This window comes from Ips typographus, linkage group LG2, assembly GCF_016097725.1.
Source record: "Ips typographus isolate SLU linkage group LG2, UJ_Ityp_2.0, whole genome shotgun sequence".
NCBI lineage: Eukaryota > Metazoa > Arthropoda > Insecta > Coleoptera > Curculionidae > Ips > Ips typographus.
In genome coordinates this window covers 25,684,092-25,708,429 of record NC_138423.1, presented here as the reverse complement: position 1 = coordinate 25,708,429, position 24,338 = coordinate 25,684,092, and the positions used below count along the sequence as shown (strand labels likewise).

The 24,338-nt window shown below is 33.4% G+C and overlaps 1 protein-coding gene across 2 annotated transcripts in view; it reads right to left on the bottom strand.

The window, feature by feature from the left end:
- The window catches only part of side-IV (sidestep IV transmembrane protein), a 149,287-nt gene that overhangs the window by 42,733 nt on the left and 82,216 nt on the right, over positions 1-24,338 (bottom strand). Inside the window, exons 3-5 of one of the 2 annotated variants that reach the window (XM_081972396.1) lie at positions 10,717-10,773; positions 7,741-7,949; positions 2,390-2,500 (exon numbers count right to left, since the gene is read on the bottom strand). In XM_081972396.1, the coding sequence (XP_081828522.1) occupies positions 2,390-2,500; positions 7,741-7,949; positions 10,717-10,773 (377 nt within the window). The remainder of the gene's footprint in view (positions 1-2,389; positions 2,501-7,740; positions 7,950-10,716; positions 10,774-24,338) is intronic. The other variant, XM_081972397.1, reaches the window with a different exon arrangement.

Sequence of the window (24,338 nt, the reverse complement as noted above, 5' to 3'; positions counted from 1 at the left end):
GTTTTACTAGGCGTTACACGGTTTGGAAAAATATCAAAAAAGTGTAAAAGGGGAATTTCCACGTTGTTTTTTAATTTATCTCCAAGTGTTATACAAGGTGGTCCAGTTTTAAATGTCAATAATTCACCAATGGATAGCTAATCAAAAATAAGTTGACATGTCCGAATTTTTGGACTAATTTAATTGTAAAAATTAGTGTTTAAGACTAATATCGTAGCATTTAATGCCAAAATTGTTTACTTTCATCAATGAAGAGTCTTAAAACAAAGTGAAACGTCTAGAAGTCTATTTAATACTGACAAAGCGTGAAATGACATGTTTTAAACCTATGGAAAATGTAAAAATAGTTTTTTAAGTCTCCTATGTCAAAAACTTGGTGAAGGTAACCCTAAACTCGATTTTCCTAGCTGAAAGCAGTTTTAAAGCCCTAAAAATAGTCTAGAGTTCTAAGAAAATGAAAAGCAATAAACAAACCTGAAAAGTTAGCCTTCAAGTCAATTGTTATGAATATGTATAATGTCAATATCCTGTATTTAAGACTATTTTCAAGACTAAAATATTGAAATGTATTTTCAATCTATGAAAACTACTTCGAATGGAAATTTTAAGCTTTTGATGTCACTTTTCATTGGTTTAGAGTTACTTTTTGGTGTCCAAGTCCATTTTCAAGGTTGAAATGTAGTAAAAAATTGTAGATAAAGTAGTTTTTCATGACTACCACCTAATTTTCACTACTAAAGTTTTTCAACTTATCTGAAAACTATAACGACTGACTACAAAGACAGTTTTTTAAGCCTTTCAAGACAATTTTTACAGTTTCCAAGTCAATTGCCAAGGCTAAAATGTTTCAATTTGTGAAAACTGGTCAAAAGACAATTTTTAAGCCTCTCAAGTCAATTTCACCGTTTCAAAGTAAATTTACTCGTTTCTAAGTCAATTTTCAAAACTAAAGTCTTTCAATTTGTCTGGAAACTATGAAAACTGACTACAAAGACGTGTTTTAAGCTTCTTAAGTAAATTTTCAATATTTTCAAGACAATTTTTAAGTTAAGTTGGGTTGATTTAGGGTCTTTGAACGTAATAACTCAATTATCTCGTAAACGAAGTTTCAAATCAGAATTTTATAGGAGGTACTTATTTCGTCAAATTGGACAAGTAAAGTAAAAAAAAATGAAATTTTTGAAAATATCCAGTGACGTAAAGAATCATGCAGAAAAATAAAATCCATCTTCCTGTATCTACGCTACTGGAGAATTTTGGCAAATGTCATTCATAATAAGTATTAATTTTATAAGTGCTTGTTCCAAATTTATTTATTTATGACAAAAACCGATTTTTTTAAATTGAAATTTGAAGGACTGTATTTTTCTTAGGAAGCATTTTTTAGGAAAATGACATAATGCATGTCAACTTATTTTTTAATGGGCCATGCAATGGTGAATTATTGACATTTAAAACTCGACCACCCTGTATATTTTTGAAAATACAAATTTTTGTAATTGTAACTTAATTGGCCAAAAAAGCAGCTTTCAGTTTGTAGCTTTTTTTGACCAATTACCAACCGTTAAAAATATGTCAGAGTAGTAACTTCACAAAAAACTCACTAAAATTAATGTTATAAGGCGTTTGTCTTCTAGATATTTCTAGTTCAAAGCCTAATTTGACACTTTAGTAACAGTGACAGTTTGAGCTGTCACTGTTGTTACTAAGTCACCCTAGAGCATAAACGACCCTAGATGAGCAACATTGAACGAAAGAAAAAATTATTATACTGAATAGCAAGCTAACCTGAATATGCAGAATAGTGTAGACAATGAAACGAGAACTTGTCCTACTAAATACAGATATAGATATTTACACGTTCTCTCATCAGGTCTGTTCGATATAGCAACAATCTGCACAATAAAGGTCTAGTAGGTCGCTTCAAATCGATTTTTCGTAGAATTAACTGACAGGAATTACGGTTTTTTTTCTTGCGGTGACACTTCATTCATCACCTTTTCATCGCCCTTTTATAATGACATTCGATACCGGGACGAGGTTTTGCCCGTTAACCTAATAACTTCCGACGAAACTGTCGATAAAATTAAACCGAATACGACAGTTTGTAACTACTGGTTGATGTAGACCAAACCAATCAAAAGATATTGCAATAATTCAAAAAAAAGTCTACTCAAAGAACAACATAGTTTTCAGGCAATTACCGACCCACGTCAAGTTTAATTAGAACAAAACTTTAAATGAATTTTGTTTGAGCTAGAACTTTAACGATGTAGCAAAAACCCTTGCACAATTTGCAACGAGTATAGTACAAAAAAGTCCGGTCATGCCCTTATGAAAAATTAATGCCGAAACCTTTTGAATATAACATGCAGAGCGGAAAACTTACCTCCTCGCACCTCGCAGAGTAGGTTAACGTCCGAGCCCTCGTTGTACGGTCCAGAAAGTACCGATTTGTCCATTCGTTTGTCGTCGTAAATGTGGATTTTCTCTGGCGGTACTGAAATTAAAACGAGTTGAAGTTAAAGCTCAAAATTCGCAGCCCTATCATTTATTCAACAGTCTTCGACAAATAAATGATTATATTGTTCCAGCTGCCAGGTTTGATTACTTTGTAAATTAAATAAGGAGTCGCAGCAGCAAAATTAGATGAATAATTTATCTTGAATTGAAAGTTCCTTGGCTGCACAACGTATTTGTTAAATGCCTTTATTCGGAATAGTTATTATAAAACTCCGAGCCTTGATCGCTTTGATCTACGAGTAAATAGAGTAAATCTTAGCCTCAGGGTGATAACCGTTTGACTTTGACTGATTGAATTGGTGGGGAGTCGATTATCTATCACAAAAGTGTTCGGTGATATCCGGTGCCAATAAAATACACAGCTGTCATTGGACGCTTGATTAATACTACGTTCCCACTCAGTTTAAGCGCCTCTAAAAACGGATTTTGCTGCAACAATTAATCTTCGTAAAAAAATATAAATTTACCCGCTTGCTTTATAACATTTTTATTTCCGTTTCATCGTTCCGGACCGCCGTTATTAATCACAGCGATCGCGGTCCCCCCGCGGCCCCAAAATGACTTCGACAAGTTTTTAACTTAATTTTCGTTTCGGTTTTGTTTCTTTTCCGATTTCGGTTGCCGTATGATTGATGTTCGAAAAGATGTCAAAGAGAATTCTTCAAATGTCTAGAAAAATGTATATTCATTTTATTCTCCTTTAAAAGGACCGTAGAAAGTTTAGAAGACAACAATACAAAAATTGAAGACAAAAATACTGAATAAACAGTTCGTTAAGTTTTAACTAACTAACTACTAACCGTTACATTTCCTGATTTCAATTCGAATAAAATCCCAGAGTATTACAGTTTTTTTTTGCTTTATTGGTTTCAGTATGAATATTACAAACTTATAAGGGATGTAGGAAATGCAAAAATAAGATAATATCCGGTATCTCGAAAGCTAAAGCTTCAACAACATATATGTACAGAAAAATGTTTGCATATTCTTGAATGAAGTTCTACATGCCCTATAATGTGTGGTTTTAAAAAACTTAATAATTTAAAATTCACTGAAAATATAGCATATTGAAAAATGAAATAATACACAAAATGTTAAGTGAAAGTATCAAATTTTGAATTTTACTATGAACTTTTTATTTACTTGAAAAATACTCATTTAAAAATCCATAGTTTACATAAACGTCTAAACCAATCTAGATCATCAATCATCCGCACATTCATGAATTTTAAGTTACAGAGAGTATAATTTTTACAGTTTCAACCACGGTTTAAGTAACGATAACTTTTGTTTGGAAAGTTAATAAATTAGAAAGATCAAAGTTTACAATTAATGGCAATATTTAATTAGAAAAATGTTTGCTTTGATGGCGCTATAATACACGTTGATGGAAACTGGGAATGTTTTCATTTTCCCCTCGGTGCACAAGATGGAAAAGTCCTTTAAAGGAAGCTATACACCAAGTCGTAAATATTGGCCGTTTTCCTATGCGGTAAAGCTCCCACCGTCTTTCGCTCGACAATTTCTCGTGTCGTCGTTTTTCAAGCCGGGATAAATCAATAGTTTGTCCACGGGATTGATGTCGGTACTTTAAAATGACTTATCTGCCCGCATCCGAGGTTTATTTCTTCCATATTTCAGTCGTCAGCCTTCAAGCCAAAACGTCTCGATTGGATTGGGCTGTTTTGTACCGCAACGAAACTCGATAAAGTCGCAACGCCAATTAATTCAATAACTAGTGGCAAAATAGTTCATGTTTACTTTCCGGTCAAAGTCAAAAGGAAAGGTGGAGACTGGATAGTCTAGTTCCGGGAAATTAACATTTAATGAGAGCCGGCGGGGTCCGAAATAAACGTAAAATAAAAAGAGTTATTTTGCCGAAAGATCAAAAGGAGGAATACCGTTCCGAATTAAGGAGCTCTCTATTTGCTTTGGAATAACTTTCCGACTTCTTTATTGGATTTTTTTTTTTCGGCAAGGGCGGCTGTAGGAGTTTTATTATGGAATGCTTTTTATTTTTGTTTTCACCGAAATTATTTTTTTTTTTTAAAATTAAAAGTAATTAAATGGAAGATGTCTTGAGTATTTGTAGAAACAGTGTAACGTTTGAACAGTATTAACTAAAGTTGTTTGCCAACTAGAAATAGTTAATTTTGTTTAACTATCGAGTAGTACTAACTTTGCTTATCGTTGTCAATAGTAATGGCAATTGAATTTAAACAGCATATGGAATACTTATTTAATTAAAATTCAAATGTAGGCCTTAAAATATTGTTTTAACTCCCAAAATCAAATTTCTTGGACAAGACAGCTTTATTGAGGAAGTTGAAAATGTTTCAAACAGTACAGTTCTGAAATTAAGAAAATAATTTTGTAAAAATTAAATTTTTTACTGGCCAAACTAAGGAAAAGGTCTATAGATATTGATTAAAAGACTGAATTTAGGTATTTTTTTAAACACACCAAAAAAGTGGCAATACACTGAATAACACCCTGTATATTTGAATCAGTGACAACTTTCAAAGATTATTTCCTTCCTATCAATTTTGACCAATCGCTATCAAGAATTAGTATAACAATTGTAAATTTTAAGTGGAAAAATCACTTAACAACTGTCAACTTAGCTGTCAGCAGTTTTTCCGGAAAAAAATTCGAAAAAATTGCACACTCCTCACAGCAACATAAAGAATAGTGTTACCCTTTCTAGCTTGAAAGTTATTGTTCTTATTAATTACTGTTCTTATTGTTTTAATTAAAATAAAATGTTTATTTAACTCAGGAAATAATCTTACCAAATATCCCTCGTGCATCTAATTTTTCCTGTGGAAAAATTGGAATACTCGTTTCTAAGTAATTTGTTTTAACAAATAGCATGAGCGAGAGTTTTCATATGAGAGGGGTTGGATGATGGATGGAGACCTTGGGGGGAGAAAAGAAGCACCGGCAGACCACAACAAAGATGGCATGATGACATCAAAAGAACAGCCGGACTTAACTGGAACCAAGTGGCACAGAACAGGGAAAACTGGAAAAATATGAGAGAGGCCTATATCCAAAGGATAGAAAACGGCTAGAAGAAGAAGAAGAAGAAGAATGAGCGAGAGTGATTTTAAAAATCATCCGATTCGAAGACGAGGATTTTTAAAACCACTCTCGCTCATGCTATTTGTTAAAATAAATTACTTAGAAACTTGTTTTTCCGAATTTTTCCGGAAAAATTAATTGCACTAGGGATATTACCCCCGACAATATTTGGCTAATCTAAAAACATAGAAATTATGTTTTTAACGTCAAAAAGATGATTAAAATCGGATTACTCAGTATGAAGGAATAACCAAAAATTTTCTTGTGCTATTCTTGGCGAGCAGTTTACTTTACATTTTTGAAAAAAAAAACAATAAATTTATTTTCATCATTTGTTCATTCATTCATTCATCACGTTTAGTTTTTTTCTATTATAATTAAACAGTCACTTAATACCTGAGCTGAATAGAACAAATTAAGCCTCAAAACGGATAAAATCAAGTTGATTTCAGCCTCTATGCACTGATTTATAATTCTCGATGTATTTATTCTATCCATATCTGCAAAATTATATAAACACATATCATTTTTGAAACTTGCCAAAACTGCAGAGTGCAGGATTAAATTTTCATCTGCGAGAGTGATTTGTTGTGTTCCATTAGCGCGGTTATACTATATCACATTTCCAGCATTTTAGAAAAGCGGTTTTTGCTACCTTGCCAGAGCACTTCAGACATAATCTCAAACCGCACAAATACGGAATTTACGAAGGTATCGATACCGAAGCGAACAAGAGAAAGATTCCAATTTTATATTTTTATTTCCCGAGGTCAAGCAGCCGATTTTTCAGTTCTTCTTTTTGCTCCTGCCCACGATATTTTCCTTTTGGCTTGCTGCGTGGCCCGTTTCTTATTAATAAATCGTTTGCCGACAATGATGTTTCTGTTTCCAATAACATGGGTTATATAGACAAGATCGTGTTTTTTAACAATTTCAGGTTATACACCCATTTGGGAAACCGTAAAACGCCAGTTAAGTTGACTTTTACGCCAACGTTCACAGAACATTAACACCCCCTTTAGGCAATAGCCCGGGGGATAATGACGATCGTAAATTGATTAGGGACGACGGCTTTCATCTTGAAAGTGCACCATTTCGAACCGAAATTGGCGATCGCTACAATAATTCCGCGCTAATCTCGGTTTAATTCAACTAAACGCTTCCTTTATTTCACCCCTCGGACAATATTAACCCGGCTATAGTTTCCTGTCGTAACTTTCGGTAGTAAATAATGCGGCATTACTCAACTGGAGATTCTCAAACACCGACTGGGCAGATTGTCTCTTGATGTCTAGGTTAATCCGAAAGTTTAAACTCCAAAGAGACTTCCGCAAGTGGCCTTTTCGTTTCAGACTCTTCCGTGGCCCACTTAAACTTCAGACTCTTGTTGAAATGTAAGCTCGCTTCAAGTGGATAAACACGAGGAAAAGTTTTTCCAAGTGGCACTGAGACACCGATGAAACCGCACAAGCCGGATCTGATAATGAGTTTCGAATCTCTCAGGGAGATTTTCCGAATACGGTACGAATCTTGCACTTTGCTAGATTTCTGTCGGTTTAAATTTAAGGTAAAACGACCTTTACAATAAGACAAGATTGTGAAATTGTGCTACGAAACCTGCACCATTATGACAGGTTTTTCATTCATCATTGAATGAAGCTTTTTGTGAACTGATGATGAAACTGATGATTTGTGAACTTTGGCAGCTGCGTTGCAAACTCGTTATGGTTGGCCTTATTGGAAAAATATAACGCGGTCAAAAATAAAAAAATCTAATTTTAAGAAAACTTATCAACTTAATCACCGGAACGACAACAAAAAAACAAGCCAATCAATCTTTCCTCGAAAAAGTCAACTATCCTCACGAAACTACGCCTCTGAGTCGCAAAATTCTTTTTTTTTTACCCCATTGGCGGCGAATCTCGCCTCATTAATCACAAATCGAACGTTGTTTCGCCAATGACAATCCGTTTTTCCTGGCTCATTGATGTCGGATGTATCTGAGGGAAATCTTGTCACTTATTTAGCCAGCGATCCGCGAACTGATGTTTATATGCCCCGTTTCCGGTCTCAACTTTTTGCCGAAAGCCGAATAAATTTTGAACGAAAAGAAAGAGAACGAAATCGACTTACCGATCACAGTAAAGTTCACTTTGCTATTTCTAGTAGGGGAATTTTTGAAGTCGACCCTGCAACGGTACACGCCCTCGTCACTTTGCCGGATTTTGTCTATCACAAGCGTGGCCGGATTCGTGGACGGCCTGAATAGGGCCCGAGTGCCAAACATTGACGGTGCTGACCAGTATTTGGCGTCTTTGAAAGCTCGGTTCCGGACGTCAAAACTGAAACAAGAAGATTTTTTCAAATTCGAAAAATATGCTATTTGCGGTAAAGTAGAGAATAGACGACAGCTGAAATAAGTAACCGAATAAAATACTTAAGTAATAATTAGTGAGTAGACATAGATTCAAATCTACTTGAAGTATTACGAAGTAACATTAATAAATACGCTTGCAAGTATCTCCTGTAACTCGGTAAATATCTGTAAATTATTTAAATTGAAACATTTGTACATACTTGAAGAGTATTAATTTCAACTGAAAAAAACAGGATTTGTCACCAAAATTGGCAACACTGTCATTTTTTAATTACAATTGAAACCACTTGTATCAGTACTTTTTCCAGTTTTGTGATCAAAATGCCAGCCCTTGTATCATTTTGACAGAACTGACTAAGAAAATACAATTTAATTTCCTTCATTTTCTTGACAACTAGATTTCAAGTAACTTTTACGCATTTTCTTGTTGTGCAATCAGTTAAGTTAATTAGATACCACTTAAAGCACTTTCACAGCCCATTTCTTAGTTGATCACTTTGGTTTCTTTTGTCAGTTTCAAAATAAATTGAAAATTAAATGTATTTGAACGTATTTTAACACTTTGCTTAACTTTAAAAGGCATTTTCAAGACATTTTCAAATTTGTTAGGTATATCTATTTCAAAATACGGATATACTTCTTAAATGAAGAAGATAATTCAATTAACCTATATAACAAAACCTATAAACGTGTTTTAACACCTTAATAGTTTCTTTTGTATTAATATTTACATTTACGAGGCAAAGCAACGTTTCCAATCTATTTAAAAAAAATCTAATTCAAAGTTAAATGCAGAGCAGATTGAAAAATTTCCAAAATTGCAGTTTTGACAAAATTGTAGCGTTGTAAAGTTGTATTTTTTAAACCAACATTTCTGTGTTTTGTTGCATTTTTGGATAGTTCCTGTTATTATAAGGAAGATTTGTTAAAAAAATAACACATCTACCATGCACCTTCGTGAAAATGACAACTAAAAATATACATTTTCCACATTTTTTAGAAATTCAGTGCAAAAAGCTTGCTTGCACGTTTTTATTTTACTTTTTTATAAGCTATTTTATAATGCGAATTTGAATTTAAAATAGGAAGAGATTTTTGGAAATTTTTCAAAAGTAAGTGAACATTTAACAAAAATAAATTATACACACAGAAAGTCATAAAAGGCGTTTGGACATAGTTCATAAAAAACTAAGATAGAAATGTACATCAAGAAACTTTTCTCAAAGTTCTTTTCGTTACTAGAAATTTTAGTCATGTAATTGATTTGACAAATCTTGCTTATAAACAATTGAACTATCCAAAAATACAATAATATATAGGGTGTTTCATTGAAAAAATACACTCTACCATGTCACAGAGACTTGTAGAGTCTTGACTATTTTTAAAATGTTCCAGCTTTGTATGTAATATTTGTAGCACCCTGTAGTTTTTTACAGTTTGGTTACTTTGCCAAAACATGTGAAGGAGGGGATTTAAATTACTTTTAGTGATTTAGTTAAAGTTGCTAAAGTATCCATTACTTTACTTCAAGTAGATTTTTGTATTAACTACTCCAGCTTTGTGTGTAAGTTTGTAGTGTAACGTAGAATGATTCTAGGATGATAACCCGACGACAGCGGAATTCTTCCAGGAGACCAATTAGCGAAAATGTATTTTTGCTAGTCAGATTATGATTCCTTTTTTAAACCTTTCTGCTTTACATTACCCATAAACCACCCAGTTTACAGAAGAATGTACTAAAACCTTCGTGCTTCTATTTAATAATTAATTATCTAGTGAGTTCATTACTCTTTCACTTAATGGCCTTTAGCACACAAACTAGAAAAACATCTCTGCGGTGCAGATGACATTTTTGCATAATACACTTTTTTGTAAAGAACCCGTTTCGTACGACATGAACATTAATTTTTACCACGTCTTTTTATTAAATTCGATGCAACTTTATTTAACACTTACTAGCCACACCGGAATAAAACTCTAAAAAAAAGTTAAATCCTCATTCTCTATTGCTTTGAAAATTACATTGTTCGAAAGCTCGTAACCCTCGTGGGTCTGAAGATAAAAGTGGGACACGTTCTATTTAGGTGCACATATGGCATTTATTCCCGAAAGGGTCGCTGTTGGAACCCTTTATTTCTTTATTTATCGACCATCAGTGTAGATCTCAAACGTGCGGAAAGGTGACAATCAAAGAATTAACGTTGTTCGGATTTTTGTGTCTTGTTTTTATGTATTGCAAGTGAATGTTAAGTCAGAAATGTCTGGAAAAATATTCATTAAAAGAAGACTTTTTTCGAGTTGAATTGCCAGTAAGTCAGACAACGTCGATCTAATATAAAACTCTATCGCGCTTGTGATAACAAAAGTAATAAACGAAAAAGCCCGGGCTTTGATCTCGAAGCGGCAACAGCTTAGGTGCAGTCTCATTATTGGTTTTCTCGGTGCTCTTATTTGACACTCTAAAATCCAATATGAGATACACCAGTTTTCAATATAGTCGGCTTTGCGACGCTCGCTCGACTGCTCGAGGACTGATCCTAATTAAATTTCGTTAAAATTATTAAATTGGTGCCCTATTTAGATGGAAACTTTGCCGCTCGCGAATAAGCTTAAGCGCAGTGCAAAAAGGAAAAATACCAAACTGTAATACCGCCAGCCACCAAAATGAGTTTAATGTTGACGAGCAAATTACGGTATGAGGGTTAATTGATGATGAGACGTGATCACTTTACCTGAAGATTCCCTCGCTCTGTCTGCGATAGTTTGTGTGTTGAAGGAAACGTCCGTCTCTGAAAAGGGGAGCTTAAATTTAAGATGTTTTCATTGAATTCGTTTTTTCTTTCTTTAAATTTCTTAGTAAACAAATATTATTGGAACCAATCAATGTACTCAATTAGCGTTATTAGTTGTAAAAATTACTTGTTGACTGCAAATTGTGACGATAGTCCAATAAAGGAAACATTTGCAGCAGAATGGGCCTGTCCCACAATTTTTTTTTATTTCATAACTACAAAGACGGATTGAAAATATTATACCGGTATTTTTTTGTTTTCAAAAATATTAAGTCTAAATAGAAAAAAAATGATGATAAAAACTACATTAATCTCATGTTTTAAACGCCCGCCGCCGGTGACGTACTACACTTTCAACCAATCAGCGACAAGAAGTGAAACAGTTGGCGTGCAACAGCCAATAAAATCGCCCAGAATTACGTACGTCACATGCGCGCCAAAACATTTCTTTTAAATTTAATGGACAAATTCAAACTAATGTAGGAACATTTACGACCATAATTTTTTCTTCAAGAATATGAAAAATTAGTTTTTTGATCCTATTCTTTCGATTCCAGTCATTAAAACAAAAATTTATGATATGTGGGATAGGCCCATTTACGAACCTAAAATTGTCTCAATCCTTTTTAATGATTACGATTCCGAACGTAATGACCGTTTTTTTTTTCATCTGTGCGTAAAGAGGGTCATTACGTAACGGAAAACTATGCGTATTTAGGTATTAACACTGAGATCGTAAGTAAAATATTGTAGGCAACTTAGACTGAAAGTAACATTTCGACCCTCACAAACTACTTCTGTGGCCCGTAATTCCTTACTTTCGTCCTTCTATACGTAAATAACAGTCATTGTTTGGTTTGTCTTTAACATTTACTCTAGTGTGTAGATCAAATTGATATGTATAACACACTTACACTTTGATTAAGTAAATATTTATGTATCATGGACCTTCAAAACAATTTAGACAGTTTTAAATTACAGGCTAACTCTAGCAAATGCTAGCCGTTTCGACCGAGATTAAAGCAATATTTCTTACCTAAAAATATCTTTCTCAAACATCTCTGCCCTTTATTTATTACATTCAAGATATAAAAGCTTATTTAGCCGAAACTTAAACAATACACGTAGCGTGGATATCGCTACAGTTCACTGCAATTTTCAATTTCAAGCCTCCAGTTATAAATGATTTCCATTCCAACTGTAATGAACACTGGAGATACCGAAGAAGGAAAACATCGTTGTTTAGGTGTATCGCGAAACAAACACAGCATTGCAGATATCTGATTTTCCTCGACTTAATTAAATCCGTAACAGAGACGAATCTTTACAAGAGCTGGTTGTTTCGAGCGAATCTGTGCAAAGTTAGACGACAATACGCAAAGTTATTGTGTATTTCTAAAGTTCACTGCTGTTGTTATTAATCAGCGTTATTCCTCAGCCCTCCAAGTAGAGATAATTCAAATAGCTTTTAAGAGTAAATGAACTCTTTAATGATCTTCTGTTTAATCTAATATTTGTTCCAATCACTGGTTGCTGAGTGGAAAATTTCAATTTAAAAAAACTGGTTTACAAAGTAACCAGTTTCATTACTCGTAAAGTTGCCAGCTCATTGTAAAGGGGAAAATTCGTTGCCATTGTTTCGAAAATTATAACCAGAGAATGAACATTGTTGAGGTTGTTAATAGGCCGCGTCTGCTATTACTTGAAACAGTTATCGTTACCTAAATCAGACGAGGCAAAAAGACTTAAATCCCACTTATTATTAACCACGTAGTGCTGCTTTTAACATTTCCAGATTGTTAATTTATACTAAAACTCATCCATAAAAGTTGCTGCTCAATTTCGATAAGAGTTTAGCAAGAACGGATTAAAGTAAAGTTCGAATCGGCTTTGAGAGAGCAGGGATTTTGCATGTAATTCCGTTTTTGGCTTTTCATTAATGAAAAATGTAAGAACTTGGAATTAAATGCACTGAGGAATTTTAATCAGGATTAGTGGTTGTTAACTGAACAGCTATTTTATGTGGAACGCAGTGAAAATTTGGTATGGATAATTGCGCTATCTGCTCAATGTTCGAAGCACTGATTAATTTGACACTAATATTATTGATTTTGCTAAAATAAGGATTCATAGAATTTCATTGAATAATAGTTAATTACGCATAATTTTCCGTTAAGTAATTATAAAAACTCCGTCTATTAAGCTAGTTTAATAACATATTTTTATCAAAATATAAGTATTTTAGCTGAACAAATTCTGATTGACAATTAAATTCTCATTTTAAGACGTTTAAGTCTCTGAAAGATCCCTTTCACCTTTAAGTTGTTGCATAATTTCGCTAAACATCTTCATTTCATATTGTTTACGAGATTTTGCTGAAATGTAATTATACGATCCAGCGAGCTTACCTGTAATAAAGTGCGACTCTAATTGCATAAATTCTCGTCTAAAGTAAGTCCCACCCGCATCTTGTGAAAGGTTTATTGTTATTCTTGACTGAAACCCTGTGATGTGACAATTAAGTATGCTTTTGGTAGATAAAACCAAAATCATCTTAGTAAGAAGAATAGTAAAAAATTACTAGCTTCATATTGTAAAAGTAGAGAACTAATCAAACCGGCCTTATTTCTAGTTAGAAATTAATGTCTGGAAAGAACTGGCCAATTTGTTTGTGCAGTCACCGAAACAAGAAAAAGGGTCAAGAAGAATCGTTTTTCATGTTTTTCAGGTGGTAAATAGATTTATCACTACGGGGCGGGCGTAAATAATTGAAACAGTGCAAAAAACACCACTCACCTGACCTAATCGAGCACCATTAAATCACTAATAGAGCAGCATTATTTTTGGCCGGAGAGCTAATGTATTTCGTACATTCCCTAATAGGAATCGATCAGAAGCGCGCCCACGGAACGGCCATCAAAATAATAAACAACCTCCTTTCGATTATCTTTTCGGTTGGAATACGCCATCAACGCGAATGAATAGGAAAGGAAATTAAAGTAAATGCACGCTGGAGATCGATTTTCGGGATTGGATCGTTCATTATGGTCGATCCGAATTCACCCAAACGGGTTATAAGAGCCAGACTTTCTGGTTATTTACCCATTAGGAATATAGTCAATTAAATTTCCAGCTAACTTCATCAGAGAAGTTTTCCTATTAGAGGAAAAACCAGTAGAGTTCATTACAGTGACGAAGGACGAGAGTTTTTTTCAATTTATTTTAATTTGATTCGTGGTAACCTTAAGAGAACTATTACGTTTTTTTTTTATAAAATGTGGCCACATGGATTGATAGCTTGAACCTTATAAAAAATTGAGTTTACACTCTTTTTCGACTTATTTATTCCATCAGTCAACTTTATTCCAAGTGTCACTGAATTAGAGAAAAATATGGCCGGAAGTTTATTATCTCATTTACTTCGAGAAATAAAAAAAGAAGTAAGTAAGAAAAAAGTTTTAGAGATCTTTGAGATGCACGGTTTAAAATTTCTTTTGGTTATACAGGGTGGTTCATAAAGGCGTGAGATAAAATATTAGTTTTGTCCAAATAGAACTCTGCATTGTTTTTCAACACTTTTAGATTTTCCATGAAATTTTAAAACTTTTTTGTTAATAATGTCATACCTGAACCTATAATAGTTTTTTAATTTTTTTTTAATAAAAATTTTAGTTATTACTTTAATTGAAAAATGACTGTATCGCCCTTGTTTTTAAAGGTAGATATACTAATAGAAGTATAATAGTGTATGTAAGTGTGTTTTAGCTGTAAAACTTTGACTTTAATTTATAAGTCTAAAATGCTAGAAAAAACTTATTAGAATTATTATTCAGCTACTGTTGGCATCACTTTCCATTCTATTCTGTTAAAGGTAATGCTAATTACAGATGTCTAGCCTAAATTTGTTTATAGCTTGTGATTGGTCAAGAAACTGCTTTTTCTTGAGCAATCAGAAACTACCCACTCTGTTGATATTTACGCAAATGCTACACATGCGAATTATTTATTTTTTACACATTTTTAGGAATCAGACTATATTTTGAAGCTTATTTATATTTTTGGCTATGTAGGTACTTAAATGAACTGAAATGCGCGTTTATGTTAAGTGATTGGGGCGAGGAGTTTTACAATTTTATTCTCTAATTTAAAGATGTTCGTTTAAATTCTGGATTTCGACTGACAAGGATAAAGTTCTATTCTAACCGTTGACCGAGGAGACATATTAAGCTGAAGCAACTTCCCAACCTTAAAACTAGAGGGGAACCGCACATAAATTTGCAAACACACGTTCGGTCCAACGTTAATTCAGTCCGATTAACTCGAAACCGCGACGAAGTTAAGAATTCTGCCTGGCTGGCTACAATACGTAGTTGAACTTGTCACATATGCATATGCAAACGCTCGGAAAACAGAATTATAACCTGCTACTAGTTGGTTAAGTCGCCGAAAGTAATTTCCGCCATATTTTGCGGGGCTTTGTGCCTTCGCTTTGTGCGAAGGATAAAATTTACCGCACTTTGTTAACCTCGCCGAGAATTAACTTTATAAATAATACAGTTTTTGCATGGTGTCGACGGAATAGTTGGAGAAATAATTGCGCCTGGCGGGCCATAAATCCTTTTCGCGGGTTGAGCTCATAATCGTTAACCTTTAAAGATTTCGAAGAGCAAATTTATCTTTCACGGCCGTGCGAATATTGCAACGTTCCGAGCCGTTATTAGTTTCCTTAAAGCGCACCATGATGTAATATCGTTTTGTTAGAACGAGCACTATGAGATCCCTAGTATATTAAGGTCTTCTTACGCTACAATGTTTACATGCTTCAATGCTAAGTGGATCTTTTTGACTTTCAAGTATTCATATTTTCAGCTATAATTTTACTTGAACATAAATAGTAATAAGAATATAAATATAAGCTTTATTGGATCACATAATAAAATGCGTCTGAAACTTTTTTAAAAAGCGTACACTGAAGTCTTAAGTAATTAGATTGTAAAAACTAACTTCTGTCAGAAATAACAAGTTTGAAGTGCCAATGGCTAAAGACACACAAATATTCTAAAAGTTTGTTTGTTAAGTGTTATTACCTTATAATCCAGTCATCTCTCATATAGTACTAAACACAGACCAAATACTTGCATACTTTTAGTTTGATTGGATGAAAACTAAGGAAATCGTGAAATAGGTACAACGATCACTTGATTTGATATTGCCAGTAAAATATGAACTAGTACAAATAAGTTGTTAAACTTGAAATTTGATATTAAACTTTCAATAATAAACTTTTAAGCAATCCAGTACTATAAACTAAAAATAATAGCAGAATTGTGACATTTTACGATTCTAATGATTAAAGACATTTTTGCCAGAATTACATTTAAATGACATAGTTATTCTAAATATGGATAAAACATTACACATAAAACACAGAAACGTGAACAGTGCCTTTAGGCTGTGTTACATTGTCACAAAATCAGCTTTTTGCCCATTTTCGTTTCAAATGCCGATAAAAAAATATACAAACACAACAATTTCAATAAATAAAATTATATTATCGACATACTGGGTGGGCGGTTAATTAAGCAGCGCATAAAAACGAGTGTCGCGAGTCCGGTTGCAAATTTCCAGACCAGATATTTTAATACATATTTAAAATCGTACTCCGCAAACCGAATATGTGTAATATTTTGAACAATTTATAGTCGGAACGTATTTTATAAGTAATTAATGTAAAATTTAATCCAGTCGTATCGGTTGCAGAACGCGAAAAATAATAGAATGTTTTCGAAATGAACATTTCAATTATTGGTCCACGTACGTAGTGTGAATGTTTGTTTTCCGTTTATTCGCCAAATATAAAAAAATATGATTTTTTTTTTCAATTTGTATGTAATTCAACTTATTCAATGTAATAATATACTTTACAGCTCAAATTATGAACCAATTATTTAAAAAAAGATATAAACACCAATTAACTTTGTTAGTCAATGATGACAAAACATTTTTCGAGACGTGTTACGCCATTGAAAAAAAAGTCATGAAATGTTTAATCAAAAATTGTTTTACAGTTTATGACAGCTTCTTTATATTAGAGTTAGGTAGAAAATACTTTTTCCGGAAATTGACCTTTATTTCAATAAAAGCTACCAGCCGCCACCAATACAACATTTTTTGGTGTTGAAATTATGATGTAATATAGAGGGTTTCACCTCAATAAAGTCTTTGAAGTGTTTTCTCTGATATTCTCTACTCTATACAATGAGCAAATAATTTCTTCATAAACTAGCAACACCTCGACAAAAACCGCAACACAGCTGCTGAATCCACATCAGAATGCCTAAAATACAGTCGACAATTAGTTTCCTAACGCCTATTCACGTCCTCGCAGTTTATAATTGTGTTTTGCAAGGGTGTGCATGCACACGTTCCGCAACTAAACAGATTATGTCGACGGCAATAAGAGAACACAACCTTGTCTACGCCGAAATAACGTGCTGATTGTTGAGGTAAACCAGCCAGATGAAAGGCAGACCTGACAATGACTTGTCGACGCAGTCGTTAAAGAACATTGTTGTAGACAAATATTTGCACGATTTGAGGGTGTATTGACGAATCAATTAACGTTATTAGATGCCAAGTGTGTAGCTGGAGACTGGATGGTTTGGTACACAACAGGCCTGAAACTGAACAATTATTGACTCTAGTTTGATTAGTGTCAGTGAACATTGGAACAACAGGGAACTGGATTTAACTCTTGATTTGACCAGTTTGTGATTGAAATTCGATAGCCTGTTTAGCATTTTAACAGGATTGAGTTAATTTTCTACAAAGGTTTAAATGGTTTTGGTTTTGATCGACTAGAGAAAATTACTGGACTATCTGGATTTAATTAATTACTTTATCTCATGAAATAGGGTTATTAATAAAATATTTCATGTATTTAAAATTAATTGCTAGTCGAGTTGGTTTCATTGTAAAGTGTTTGTTTAATTATGTATTGTCTGTTAAATGTATTTATCAAAAATTCGAAACATACAATGAACTAAAATTTAATTATGCACTTTAAAAATTAAAAGTTATTAAACTACATCCTAATATAAAATAAAAGTAAATCGTGTAAAATATGTAAGCAATAACAAAACATTTGAAGTAAAGTTACTTTCTGGGCCAACTCACCAACAGAACTTGATAACCTTATATTTCGACAAAAATCATACTAAACAAACTTTTTACGAAGTCAAATAAAAAAATCGTTTTACATGAAAACCAATTACAATAACTAGTAACATAATGTCAAGTGAAGAATATTTGTTTTGTCTTAATAATATGTAAATAAATGAGAAAGGCTCTTATTAAGATTTGTTGGAGTTTTAACAGTATCCCAATTTACAAGTAAATAGTTCAAATTTAGAAAATCTGACAAGAAATAATCATACTCAAAGAATAGCTTTATATTCTCTGCCTCTTTTTTGCTGAAAACAATCTAATAATATCTAGGGGAAGGATGTTTCAGTTCCATTTTTCAACAAGTATATCACTTTTGTCATTTTTGCATGTAATTTTCTATAAAATTCTACTGCTGGAGATTATTACCATTTAAAAACTATGCAAGAGGTTTTATCACAGGTTTACATGCCATAGAAATATTAAAGTTGCTCACAATTAGCAACTTTTGTCGTCTATTGGAAATCACTGCAAAAAGTTTTTTTACATAGTTAACAGTACTAAACTCAGAAAACATAAGTTTTAATCAATCGAACAACATTATAGTCTTTCTTTTTTCTGACAATCTGGCAGTATATTTGGCTGGTTTTTGTCAAAATCCTAGTTGTATTGTTTTGGTATCCTCTTCTTCATATTTCGCCAAATATCACATTTGAAGAAAAGTTTTCCCGTTTTATAGTTAAGAGGTGTTCTTCAAAAAAGAACCTATTAAAATTAAATCTTCATTTTGTTTTAATGTAACTGAAGTAAAAATCGTTTTAAAAGACGACCCCAAAAGCAATCAATCCGGATTTGGTCTCATTTTGGTCGAATTTCTTGGATCGCGAGCACTTCAGAATTGAAGTTAATTCGGAAACTAATTTGTTCCGCCGAAATAATCCGGGGCTGTCCGTCTTGAGAAATCCCACCTGGAAACCTTCTAGAGATAAATAGGAGTCTGCTTTTCCCCTTTTCGGACCAGTGAATCGAGACGTCAGAATTATGAAAGGATATTTGTTTATTGGTCCTTCATCCTCCTGCAAAATTCGTATCGATTGGTTTAACTGAGCAGAATAACTTTGTCCAACTAGTTGTGCTTTACCGGATCTATTAGAAAGTTTGTTGGGTTATTATTTGTCATATTAAGTGGACGCTAAAGCATTTGTTATTGCTGAGTTCGTGAACACACAAAACGCAATTACAGTAATAGATGGTCTTGTAACGTTAGACACACGCTTTTGGTCATTCTATTAACAGGAAAAACATTTTTTGAGGCCCTTTCGGGCACAACGAAGCACTTTTTGCGGCTAATCTGTTATTTGTGGAGTTTCGGTTCGTAACTGGCTTGTTTTTGCTCCAACACAGTTTGATAGCCCGCGGCCTGGAATCCGATTAAACTGGACGTGGCGTCGTAAATTTGAAGGGGGAAGTTTTTCCCCACCCTTACGATCTAACGAATGTTTTGTGTAGTGTACAGCGAGGAAGCTTAATTGTTTTTAGCAAAACTAATATTTTCCTTATTAATGAAATTTCTCATAGTGCCTTCCTACTCAATTCGATTTAAAACACAAAACTTCTTTGGGGTGAGTTTAATTAAATCGCGGGAGTCGTTATGAATTCTGGTGGAAATCTCAAGTAGGCCGTAGACGCCCTATTTGAAACGTCTATAATGCGAATTTATTATCCACTTTACCGCGGTTATAATCGTCTCTCACCTAAACCTCGGCGTTTGCAGAAATTACGCTCTAAAGACCACTGTTTTACAGTATTTTGACGCCAGCGCTTATGGGGTTAGTCTTTCAGCTAGCTGGGGGATTTGCCAGGCTTAAAGTTTGCTTACACTGACTTAAGAATGGCTTGAAAGGAAACTTACATTTCTTGTAGTGTTTTACTTGATTTAGTAGGATAAACGTAATAATTTTTTGCAGAGAAACGTATAATACACTTTCTTACCAGTTTCAGTATTGCCATGGTTTTCTGGTTTTTGGAATTCAATAATTTCGTATTATTTAGTTTTGTTGTAGCTTATGTAGCCTTCCACTGTTTTTTTTTACACAAAAAATTATTTTATTTTTTAATTTATTCTAAATTAATTTTACCCAAAACTGTGCCTACTGCTGTAAAATTAACTCAGTGTCCTCTATACACACAAGTCTGAACCAACACAAAACCATTGTGAATGTTTTCTAATTATTCGAAATCGTTTTGCCATGCCGGATCAGTTCGATAATGACAAAAACAAATTTTGCGAATTTTTTTTAAGTGTGAGGGTGTGGAACAATGTGGTCTACGTGAATTGTTTGTCGACCTGGCATGCAATCCGTCACATCGCTAAACTGAACAAAACGCGTAATGAAACTTTCGATATCCGGACTTGATTTGCTTTGATTCGTGTAAATTCCTCTATTTGTTTGCGATTTCGCCCGGTTAAACGAGCTTGTCTGTTAAGCTTGTTTTGGTCCTCGAAACTTGCGGATAGCGCGGCCTGATTGCTGATTCGTTGTCTGATTGGTATCGAAACGAACGGTTAATTGCGATTTTACTTTTATAGTCAATGTTACATAACTTTGCATGCACGTCATAGTCATCATAATGTCGTGTGAACAATAAGAACCAAACCGTTTATCGTAAAATGGATGAAATGTATTTTGTTAAAATGTGATAGTATTTCTGTTATAAATTTATCTTATACACGACGAAAGACATCGATCACAACTTTCTTATTTTAAACAGAACACCCTATATATTATTACATATTTGGATTCCTCACAAAATCTTCACAAGATTACTTAAATCTGTTTATTATTTACGGAGAATGTGATAACATGTGAGGTATTTGCCGCTCGTTATCCAGAAAAACCCAAGTCATCACCAAAAGCTGTGAAGCAAATAATTGAAAATTTTAAGAATACGGGATCTGTGAAGATAAAATCTATTAAAACAAAACCAATCCTTAATAATACAAATGTAGAAATTGCAATTTTGGGCTATTTTTTTGCAAATCCAACTTCGTCAATAAGACAAGTTTCCGTAGAATTAGGCATATCCAAAAGCTCAATTCAAAGGATCCTGAAGAAACATAAATTTCATCCTTTTTCATTTAAATTAGTGCAACACTTAAAAGAGGTTGAATTTCCGAAGAGAGTGGTTTTTAGTCACTATGGAGAAGAATTGTTTTTGAATAATATTATTTAGAGCGACGAGGCCAAATTCACTAAAAATGGAATGTCCAATAGACATAATTCACACTACTGGTGTGACATAAATCCACACGTAATTAGAGAGAGAAATTTTCAAGAAATCTGGAATTTTATGAATAAAAAATGTTTATTCTCAATTAAAACGAAATGGGTGGGATTTAGGTATAGGCAAGTAAATTGAAACGTATAGTAATTTTTAATGCTCAAAATGATTCCGTCATTAAAAATGTGGGTTTCTATTTAAAAAACTTGAAATTTTTCATTTTTTTTAGTGGCAAGTTTATGATTTTTTTTTGACGACCCTGTATACAAATGGGTCATTACGCACCCTCAGTTTAATAAAACGATCCTTTATTTACAATAACCCAAAGTTTTATTGCAAAATGAAATACGGTTTTGACAGAGTATAAAAATATGTTGAGCGTTACAACTGTCATTTTTTTGGAAAAACATCAAATATTTCAAAAACGGCTAGAGATAGGCATAGGGCATTGTACACAAAAGTTGGTCAGAATTTTGTGAGGAATCCAAATATGTAATAATATATAGGGTGTTCTATTTAAAATAAGAAAGTTGTGATCGACTTCCGGTATAAACGGAAGTGCAACCATCTTGAAAATATTTTAGTTTGATTGGGCATGCCCAGATCAGTATCCTGCCAAATTTTCAAAACTCTCCTATTTATACTTTTTCCAATATCAATCGATGTCTTTCGTCGTGGGACACCCTGTATAGGGTGTTTCAGTACTCAATAACCAAAAAATTTTTATTTTCATTCACATAGCGCAAAACTGAGTAATATGTTTCCAATATCCAAAATTATATAGGGTGTCCAAATAAGAGTGGCTAATCTGTCTTGCTAATCAACTGTATCAGGTGAGCATTTCGTTAAATTTGTTGAATAGCTACAAACTTTTTAAGGATGCTCATATCAAAGAAAGGTCAATGATTTCAAGTAAAACTCAGACAACGATAAGCAAAACGTTCCAGGCACGTGATCAGCATATTGCATTCGAACACAACTATTGTACTTGTTAAGCGATACTTGCATTCTAAGGTCTTCATTCTTAAGATTGAAAATTAGGTGCTTTCTATACAGGGATGAAGAAAAGGAGTGTCGAAATTCTGTACCAAAAAATCTATTCAGAATATGAGACGATTTACGTAACGTAACTGGAACAACATTGGTTCTGCTATCATCTCATTCAATCTGAAATAAAGCCGTTTCATAGAAGAAACCGATAAGCGCATTCACCGATTCCGGCACATTCGTATGCAATGTCGCGATCAGTCCGCAGGCAAATTGGAATAAAAATGCATTTAGGGTAGCGTGTCGAGAAATTTTCGCCGGTTATGATGCGACCGTCTGCTCGCATAAATTCGATACCGCACCGTCAATAAATTCCATTTTCGCCCAGTTTGTGCCGTCCCTTACCGCCCATCCAAATTGACCGAGCTTAATACGCGGATTCGTATCCGAATTACTTTGGGCAGGGCAAACTTTAATAATACGCGAAGTCGCTTTATGACCGCGATGTTCTGTTCAAAGTTTAATGCATTTTATATCCGGTAATGTGCACTTTCTAAAGTGCATTCCGCCTAGCGTTGGCTAAATGCTTTCGGGGAGTTTAGCTCGGCTTGTTCGAATGCACTTTTGAATTTCAAACAGTAGGGAGTCACTTGCTTTGTTCGGAATTAAACCACTTAATAGTGCGACAATTTCGTTTAATACTGTCATCGTATAGTCGCTCATTTTAATATTTAGAAACGAGTGAGGAAGCATTATCCCTCTTGCTCCTAGCAGTCTTCCCGAGAATTCTTTTTGTTCCCTGTTACACTGATTTTGTACTGTGTTTTAGTTGATGAACAAAACTAGTCACTGTTTAAGACCATAAAGTGTGTCCTAAAGCCCAATTATATAATATTTTTTCCTTAGGTTTACCAGCATGCCTTAAATTATGGCAAATTTATATAAAAAAATAACAGGGACAGTCTTTAATCCTAGTTAACACCACGTACTGCCCAATTACAGTAAATTAATAACAATACTAATTTTATTTTTTGAAACTACTTGTTTATATTATCTTTCTAAGCAAATTGCAATTAGCTTTACTATTCCTAGCTAAAATCGACAAAATAAATGGAGTCAATATGTTTCTGTTCTTTGCTAAATTTCTAATCTTAATTATATACATGGTGTTTTACGATTAATGCGTCATATTTTAAGGTTTGATTAAACCCTAAAATATAACTCTAGTATGCTATACAGGGTGTCCCACGACGAAAGACATCGATTGATATTGGAAAAAGTATAAATAGGAGAGTTTTGAAAATTTGGCAGGATATTGATGTGAGCATGCCCAATATAACTAAAATATTTTCAAGATGGTTGCACTTTCGTTTATACCGGAAGTCGATCACAACTTTCTTATTTTAAATAGAACACCCTATATATTATTATATATTTGGATTCCTTACAAAATTCTGACCAACTTTTGTGTACAATGCTGTATGCCTATCTCTAGCCGTTTTTGAAATATTTGATGTTTTTCCAAAAAAGTGACAGTTGCAACGCTCAACATATTTTTGTACTCTGTCAAAACCGTATTTCATTTTGCAATGAAACTTTGGGTTATTGTAAATAAAGGATCGTTTTATTAAACTGAGGGTGCGTAATAACTCATTTGTATACAGGGTCGTCAAAAAAAATCATAAACTTGCCACTAAAAAAAATGAAAAATTTCAAGTTTTTTAAATAGAAACCCACATTTTTTATGACGGAATCATTTTGAGCATTAAAAATTACTATACGTTTCAATTTACTTGCCTATACCTAAATCCAACCCATTTCGTTTTATTTGAGAATAAACATTTTTTATTCATAAAACTCCAGATTTCTTGAAAATTTCTCTCTCTAATTACGTGTGGATTTATGTCACACCAGTAGTGTGAATTATGTCTATTGAACATTCCATTTTTAGTAAATTTGGCCTCGTCGCTCTAAATAATATTATTCAAAAACAATTCTTCTCCATAGTGACTAGTCAGCAAAAACTATTATTAAGGATTGGTTTTGTTTTAATAGCTTTTATCTTCACAGATCCCGTATTCTTAAAATTTTCCATTATTTGCTTCACCTCTTTTAGTGATAGCTTTGGT